This window comes from Cajanus cajan, chromosome 7, assembly GCF_000230855.2.
Source record: "Cajanus cajan strain Asha chromosome 7, NIPB_CcT2T_4, whole genome shotgun sequence".
Lineage (NCBI taxonomy): Eukaryota > Viridiplantae > Streptophyta > Magnoliopsida > Fabales > Fabaceae > Cajanus > Cajanus cajan.
This window is the reverse complement of record NC_138523.1, coordinates 20053658-20062714: the sequence shown is the minus strand read 5'-3', so window position 1 is coordinate 20062714 and position 9057 is coordinate 20053658. Positions and strand designations below refer to the sequence as shown.

Sequence of the window (9057 nt, the reverse complement as noted above, 5' to 3'; positions counted from 1 at the left end):
ATATTTTTATTAAAGTGAAAAGGTTTGTAAAATTAAAAAACCAAAGTGGTCCAGCTTTACAATATCGAAATTTGCTTTATCTTTTCAAATTTAATAAGGGTTTCTTATATCGAAATATTGTACTACATAATATTCTTATATCATTATTAGATAGAGTAATACTGTATTTTTTTTTCTAGGATATCCTTATCATAAATCAATAAATAAATTGACATGTTAAGTGATGCATTTATCTTTTTATTAATAATACAAATGAACTTCATTTTGATATAGACTATAGTAGTTCAGGGTTTTGCTAATTAAGGAACTAAATAATAATATTTTTATTATAAACCAAACCAGAACAAAAATGAATAGAAAATCATAGTTAAAAGTATATTAATAATATTTATAAAAAAAAATCCAGCATTTCCCATTTTTTTTTATACCCGTGGTGTTATTTCAATCAAGGCAACTGGCAACCAACCCACACACACGATTGAAAAAAACAAAAAACCAAAATCATATTATGTTTCCATTAAAAAATAGAAAAATAGAAGCCATTAAAATATTTTGTGCATATCCAGACTCCTACTACTAATAGGATCTTTGCGCAGCCTCAAAATCTTTAGCTGGAAGCTAGCAGGGACATTTCATTTCAATTCAATTGATGAGTCATTTAATAATTAATTAATCTAGATATACTCCACTTGTTCTTTATTTAACTCGATAACTGCACAAATTTTAATTAAAAAAATGGAAAAATAAAAGGCTGATAACAGTACAGTTGAACTGTTTATGCCTTAATAGATATAGCCCACATGATTCTGTATTGGACACCAAAGACAAATCATCATTCTTATCATATTGCGATGCATAATGAGAATGAGAATAAGCATGATGGCGACGATAGATGAGAGGCCAACATATATACTGGCTAATCAATAAGACAACAGGAGCAGGTTTATAATCCCAGACATGTTTCTCAGATCACACATCATTTTCTCTTTCTCATCATCACCACCACGCTATAATAGTAGCAGTAGTATATGTATTTTCGTTTTGTGCACCCTCTTAAATTTGGGTAGGTGACTTATTAAAAAGAAAAGCATTCAATTTCTTAAACTCACCTTCAAAATTGACTACACATTTTTTATACCACTTTTCCTGCTTCACTTGCAATGTACGTACATACACTAGAATGGAATTTCTTCATACCACTTTTTGCTTGAAAATTTTATATTATGTTAGGGTTATTAAATTTAGGATAATGACAAGTGTATACCTCCTTTTTTTGAAGTGTAGAAGATCTTGCAAATGCAATAATAAACAAATAAAATATAGGAGACAAAGATCTAAGGTGGTTTTAATTTTGTTTTTAATTATTGCAACAATAAGCCTTGCCACCAACCCATGAAATTAAAAACATAAATAGTCTAACCCGATTGAATCCAAAACGGGACTAGTTTTATGATAGTCATTTTTTCTTAAAATTCTTTATAGAATCTCCGACGGCTTTTCTAACCGCTGATTATTATTTCTAAATTCCGAAAACAGAAAAATACTGTGTATAGTGTACAATTTTCACTCTGTGTGCACAATAATTAAATTTATAAATAGTGTACTATATGACTACAAAACAAATATGAAAATATTTGTAATTTGTGATAGAAAATAAGAATAAGAATATGTGAGCATATATAGTCATAATCATTGTGGTAGCTGATAATTCTTTCTCTCTGTCTTGGGGTATATACTATATATATATACCACGAGATAGTATACACGAAGCTTCGTTATATATAAACATGAAAAGGTAAAAAATGAAATTCCCAATATCTTGGTGGTGATATACATATATTTTTTTGGAGTGTGGTGGTGGGGGAAGGGCATGAGGAACGGTTGAATATTTAAATAGATTCACGTGCCTTTGTCAACCTGTGTTTGTCGGTCAATCTTTATTCTCGCAAAGGCAAGCGAGCACAAATAAAAAGGCAGTGTTGTTGTTGGGTCTCACCAGTAGAATCCAAGACAATAGAAGAAGAAAAAGAAGAAAAGAAAAGAGAGAGTTTAGTTTCTCATTCTTGATTCTTCCTTCACCACCCAATGTGCACTTTCTTCCTTCTCCATTCACCAACACCAACACCACCAACAACAACCACTACTCTCTCTCCGTACATACATAACGCATAAACACACCAACCCTTCTTCCAACCTCAAACAAAAACTCTTTTTCATCATGGAACTGGCTTTGAGCTTAGGAGACACGTCGAAGTCTTTCACTTTACCCACTAAAGAAGCTTCAGGGTTCTGTGTGGCACCGAGTTTCACTGTGGGGAGAGGCTCTGAAGAGAAAAAAAGTGATGATGAGAGAAGGGGTTCTTCAGATCCACCGCTTCAACTTGACCTTCTTCCTTTCACTCCGGTTCAAAGATCCCAACCTCCTTCTCAGCTTCGAATCCCTTGGCTCACCCAAGCATGTAAAATTATCTCACCCTTCATATGATCGCATCGTTAGTTAATATCTCTTTTAATGAATAACACTAGTAACTTTGTGCCAAAAGGTGTTGTGTTCAAAGATAATGAATTGGTGTGATGGTTAGACATATAACATGTGGGGACAATTTATTTAACACAAGATTAATGTTTGAATTTTATTTTAAGTCGACACTTGTACTAAGGAATATTAAGGAGCATAGATTAGTCTTTAGTGAAGTAAAAAAAATGTTTTTTTTAGGGAATTTCTTCTAAAATGATTTTTTTGAACAGGTGGGGCTGCGAGGGTGTTGGATGTGAACCTTTTTCCGGCGGCGGCGGAGGACGGCGACGACGGGACATCGTTGTCGTCGCCGAACAGCGCGGTGTCGCCGTTTCAGATGGATTTCTGCACAAGGAACGGTAATGCGGAGTTTGGAGGAAGAAATAAGAGAGAGCAACACGAGGGTGAGGGTTGTAGAGTGAGTGATGATGAAGAAAATGGTTCAACACGGAAGAAACTCAGACTCTCTAAAGAACAATCAGCTTTTCTAGAAGAAAGTTTCAAAGAACACACCACTCTCAATCCAGTAAGTCCACACAACACAAGCACAATCTTAAGTGGTTCTTTTTTTCATAAGTTTGAATAAAATGAAAAAGGGTCTAGTTATTGTTTACTTGTTTGTTAAAATTTTTAATTTTGAATTTTGACCTTACTTGCAGAAGCAGAAACTTGCTTTGGCTAAACAGTTGAATCTCCGACCTCGGCAAGTGGAGGTTTGGTTTCAGAACAGAAGGGCAAGGTAAGATGGTTAATAAGTACGACCTTAGTAGCGGTTTTTGTTATTATTGTTATGTGTTGTGTTTGATGTTGGTCGGATTGTAGGACAAAGTTGAAGCAAACGGAAGTGGATTGTGAGTACTTGAAGAGATGTTGTGAGACACTAACAGAAGAGAATAGAAGGTTGCAAAAGGAGCTTCAAGAACTGAGAGCGTTGAAAACTTCTCAACCATTCTACATGCAGCTTCCAGCCACCACTCTCACAATGTGTCCCTCTTGTGAAAGGGTTGCCACAAATTCCACCACCACTAACCAAACTTCCAACATTAACAACGGTTCACAAATCCCAGTGGAGTTGTCTCTCAGCAAGCCCAGAATATTGCCCTTCCCTACTGGCCAGGCCCAGGCGCAGGCCCATCAGATTGCCTCTTCATGATCTGGTTTTTTGTGGGTTTTTATTACATATCATATATACAACATGATATGATATTTCATAGAGGATAAAGACAAAGTATTCACTTCTCCTATTTATCGTTTGTATATAGTTTAGGCTTTTTCTTTAATCTTCTTTCATTCATCTGTTTTTCTTACTTGGGTTGAAAGAATTATTATTATGAATCATCCTTTTTGTCGATGGATTAGAATACACCAAACTTTTTGGTGGTGAAATTGTGAAATGAAAGACCTTTATCTGTTTTTTGTTTTCGTTCGTTTATTTTTCTTTGCCATCATGATGAGAATGAGGGAACTTTTAATTTTGAAGTTTGAAGGACCGTCCTACCCTTAACGTACCCTACATGCTCTAATATTGCTTACAATTTCGCAGTGGACCACGCGTTTTTACTGGTCCCTTGAGCTTTTGCAAAAAGTACTTCAGAGAATGAAATTTGAACCATGTAGTAATTTATTTTGTGAAAGGGTAAAAATCTATGGCCACCTTTGCCTGTTGTATTATGATGTGTACTTTAAAGCACAATAGCATTCAATCATAATTATGTTGGTTATGGAAACGGTTGAAACTTGAAAGGGTTCACTTAATTTAATGTGGAGAATCCATCTATCTGTGGCATTATCATAAGATACCCTTTGGCTACGGCCAACTTGCTAATGATGGGTAGTGAAAATTATCATATTGTTCGGATTGATCATTTTAACCTGACATGTATAGATTTTTCAATTTACGGGAAAGTTGATAAAATTCAATCGGGATAATACTAAACCCATATAAACAGGGTTCATTAATTTATAAACTCTTATGACATGTTTAGGGTTATTGATAGTTTTTGAAACTTTTTAACATTAAAACAATCAGTTATAATGATACAGGGCTTAATTGGTGGTACTGCAGCAGCAATGGTGAGAGAAATTGCTAGGTGGTGGTCTCGAGGTAAGCAATGATAGTGGTGATACTTTATGCTTGATAGAAGGTGAGGAAGTCAAATAGAGTATGAGAATTCATTGAAGTTGATGGATAGAGGAGATTTAGAATGAATTGATATTTTAAAATTATATTTTATTTAATTAGATTTTAATGTAAGAAAAATAATATATAAAATTATTATTTTAATTTTTTTATGTATTAGGGTGATAGTTTATTAAAAATTGGTGAGTGTGATTTTTTGTTTTTTTATGCATAATGTAATATAAGTAACATAATTTGATAGTCTTTCATAAGTTAATATTAAAAGTAATATAATCTAATATTAAGTATAATTATTCACTATATTTGATTAGCTTATTACGTAATTAAATATCATATTTTATTCGATTATGATTGAAGTCATAATAAAGTATCACATATTATATTATAATTGATTATGATTGAAGTCATGATAGAGTATAGGTGAAATTGTAATGATTTATTAGGTAGGTCCCTAAAATTATTTACCTAAAATTATTATTTAAGGTATATGTAGAAAATAGATATTGTAATATATACATTGTAAAGGTTTCAATAACTATAGAATAAAATTTTGTATAAGTATATAAGGGTATATAATAATCTAAATACCAAAATAGCAATCCTAATAATCAGTTAAATATACTATAATCAACTAATAATTACTAGACTAGCTATTTTAAGGTAGCCCAAAATTAATATTTCCATCTAGCAAAGTCTCCAAAAGACTTCATAAGAAACCTATTTTTACTCTATTTTCATATAAAAACTGATCATTATAATTTAATTAAATGAAAATACTCAAAAGGTAAATTAGTGTTTGAAATAATCAACAAAGAGAGTATGGAAGTAAAAGCAATTACTCTATCCACATACTCACTTAACTTGTTCAACGTAGCATCAACTACTACCACTTTCATATACAACATATTATTAACTTGAAGAACACAATATCAACACCTCAAGTTACAACACAATAACATATCTCATCACAAGTCAACATCATATATGAATACACTACTAGAAAGGTGCAATTCTACATCGTCAATTTTACATCGGTTTAGGTAGAACCGATGTAAAAATTAGATGCGGTGGCATATTCGTAAATATAAGTTGAATGGAAAGCAAATTTACATCGGTTATGTACAAAACCGATGTAATTATTAAGCATTTTACATCGGTTTTAATTGGACCGATGTAAATTTAAATGTGCGGTGGCAATCTTGTAAATATTTACAAGTAGATCTACATCGGTTTTCAAAATAACCGATGTAGTATTGAAGCTAGGGTTTATCACGTACAGTGTGCGTTGCAATCTGAAGTGCCTCCACCATTCTCACAACGTCAACCTCCTCCCTCCAAGATCTCTCCTCTCCACCAAGGCCATCTTGCTCTCGGTAGCCACGAAGACAAACACGGCAAACTTGCCGAGGGCCTTACGAAGCGTGGCGGCGCTCTTGTAGTCACCGTAGATGAGCACGTACTCGAGGAGCTCGTCACAGTGGACCATGGCGAGGAAGTCGTCCTTGAAGACGAAGAGGTAGTCGCGACCGTGGAGCTAGGAGGGGCGACAGGGACACGTGGTGGCGGTGACAATGAAGTGTAGGTTGCGGCAGGACTCACGAAGGCTGGCGGTGAGGGCGTCCTTGCCGACACCGCTGGGGCCGTGATGATGAGGTCTTTGCTTGATGGTGGGATGCGTGTTGAAGATCTACCATCCATACCTCGTTTTGGATCGTCTCCTCGTTGAGCCAGCATAGGCTTCCATAAGATTCCCCCGAAGGATTAAGGGAACCTGATTGTGGCTATGGCGTTGCTGCTAGGTTGTGGCATTTCATATATCACAGCATTTATCTGGACCAATATATATCTTCAGAGTTCTCCTCACTTATTAACACTCCTAAGCAGTAAAAAAGGTAGTGTTTTTTAGAAACTTACTTGGTTTTTATGTTGCTGTAGCTATTTTTACTTTTATGCATTTTTGTTATTGTCAGCACTATAAACTGTCTTTATTGTTCCTTGATAACGAAGAGTTGGCAAATTACTATGGTGATTGAAAGTTTCTTTTGTTCAGATTCGAGGATGGAAGGCATGGGAGGCAGAAACTTCATCTCATGGTTACGAGTTTGCCAATGGTACAATGACCAATGATGTATTTAACATTTTTTGAGTGTAAAAATAACTAGTTGCTTAATTTTACTGATAAGTATTCCAATTTACTTTGAAATGCTGCAACATGCAATCTCATGCCAATATTGGGAATTTACTATTCCTGCAGATCCTTCAAGATTCTGGCTTACACATGAAACATCGTTTGTGAGAGGTCATGCTTCATTTTGGACAAGATATTCAATCTTCTTCTATATAGTAAGATTCATTTTACTAATCTGCTATGTTTTCACTTTTTATTGGCTTAAGGTTGTATGTGGTATGGCTCAGAAAAATGGGGCAGTGAATTAGAACTACTAATGAATTCACTATTGCCATTTTTTCATATCATTAGTAATAAAATACCTGCTTACTTATAACAAATTAAATTTAAGATGCTCTTTTTAAATTGACCTCTTGTATACAATTTCTTGCATGTTTCCAATTTCAGGGATGCTTCTTTAGACAATTTTATAGGTCTGTGGGCAAGGCTGACTACTTGGCTTTGCGCAATGGATTCATCGCTGTGAGTCCTACACCACAAGACATGTTCTTTTTAACACTCTTGTACACGATACATTTGTTTGAAGTATTACATTTGTTTGAAGTATTATTTACAGATGGCAGTTTTGCATACTGTTGAATTGTTCCACAAAAGATGGAAGGCTACAGGAATCAATTTTAGTTTTGCATTTTGTGTTGTGTGTTTTTAAAGATTGAAGACTAAAGTGTGCATGAGCCAGAGTTAAAGGGGGGAAACGGGATTTTGCTCTTAGTTTTATTTTGAAATTGGAACAATGTTATGTTGTGTTTGAAACTGGTCAATATGTAGGTGATCTAGCTGATCCAACTGCACCGAATGCTCTGCTGGTCGGTGGCTTGGCCAAGCCAAATCATGTCTCGGTCACTGGATCAGAATTGCAACTGGATCGGCCAGTCGGTGATGCCATAATCTAAGTGGATAAGACTGCTGCTCCTGATCATGTAGTAGGTGATCCAGCTGCTGATTTGGTTCCATTCCAACCAAGGTATTGTGTTGTTTTTTTTTGTTGCTGCTATTATAAAAGCATGGTCTTTTGATTAATAGCCTATAATTTGGGGTTTTGTTGTGTTTTCAGACTGACCTCCGTTTCCAGAGCCATGCTGTTCTTGCGTTGCAAAAGGCTGTCGAGGCATATTTCTTTTTGTCGAAGCCGATAGGTTACTAGGGGAAATAGGTGTTTACTATCAGTCATATTAATTGTGATAGGCAAATATAGCTAAAAGTTTGTGAAGGTCTGATTTTTAGAAGTTTGGCATGTAATTGATTTTTTCCAAGTAGGTGATCCAGCTGCTGATTTGGTTCTAGTCCAACCATGGGATGAATTTTCATATAATTTGAATTTTTATTGATCTAAAAGATGCATTGAACCATATCTGTAGCTGCATATATTTCATAATTATTGAATGGATTTTATATTTTTAACAAGTTAGTCTTTTTAATTTTGCGCATCTTAATGCACATCTGATATGAAAACTTTAACGGTGATCTAGTGCGGTACTTGGCTGCGGGAGAGCACTTGGTGGAGCACCAGCTAAGAATCTAATTTTTTTTTTTTAAAAAGCAATCTACATCGGTTTAAAGTAGAACCGATGTAGATATGCGTTCAAATCTACATCGGTTTTATTTACAACCGATGTAGATTTGAACGCAAATCTACATCGGTTTTCTGACAACCGATCGCAAATCTACATCGGTTTTCTGACAACCGATGTAGATTTGAACGCAAATCTACGTCGGTCTATTCTACATCAGTTATAAAACCGATGTAAATTACCTTCCAGAACCGATGTAGAATAGTGCTTTTGTAGTAGTGATAACACAATAATTATATGTATCATCACGCATTTCAATTTAGAGATTCCTATAACACAAGTGACCAATTTAAGTTATTTGATCCATTCGAATCAACAAATCAATATTTTCAATCTAATTAGATCAACAACGAATTGAATACCAATCCTTAACAATATGGTTTCTCGGATGTCATCACTCAAATTAAGAAGTCAAGTATTTTTGTTAGGGTAGAATAGTTTAGGTGTGAGTATATCACATTAGCTTGTGATATTAAGCTTCTTATGAAATTAGTCAACTGACTACTTTTCAAATACTATACTCTTCTGATACGCAATTAGGGACTAAATCCTCGACCTCTTACTTTACTCAATTAGTCACTTTATACACATATGTCTCGACCTTACTCACATACGAGTCAATAATGGTTGCTTATAGTCA

At 34.6% G+C, this 9057-nt stretch overlaps 1 protein-coding gene and 1 long non-coding RNA gene across 3 annotated transcripts; both read left to right on the top strand.

Annotated features, from left to right (window-relative positions):
* The first annotated feature begins 1879 nt into the window (after positions 1-1879).
* On the top strand, positions 1880-3940 carry LOC109799570 (homeobox-leucine zipper protein HAT14). The gene is made up of 4 exons (XM_020360152.3): positions 1880-2459; positions 2749-3044; positions 3178-3257; positions 3341-3940. Exons 1-4 carry the CDS (start codon positions 2219-2221, stop codon positions 3669-3671), a joined length of 948 nt encoding a protein of 315 aa, XP_020215741.1. The 5' UTR covers positions 1880-2218; the 3' UTR covers positions 3672-3940.
* Positions 3941-5634: 1694 nt separating this feature from the next.
* On the top strand, positions 5635-8250 carry LOC109792217 (uncharacterized). 2 transcript variants are annotated; one of them, XR_014427692.1, is made up of 6 exons: positions 5635-5843; positions 5918-6550; positions 6709-6769; positions 6913-7001; positions 7234-7810; positions 7901-8250. It is a non-coding gene; the product is annotated as an uncharacterized LOC109792217 (long non-coding RNA). The 2 variants fall into 2 exon arrangements; XR_014427691.1 differs by lacking the exon at positions 5635-5843 and having other exon boundaries at positions 5906-6550.
* Positions 8251-9057: the final 807 nt, after the last annotated feature.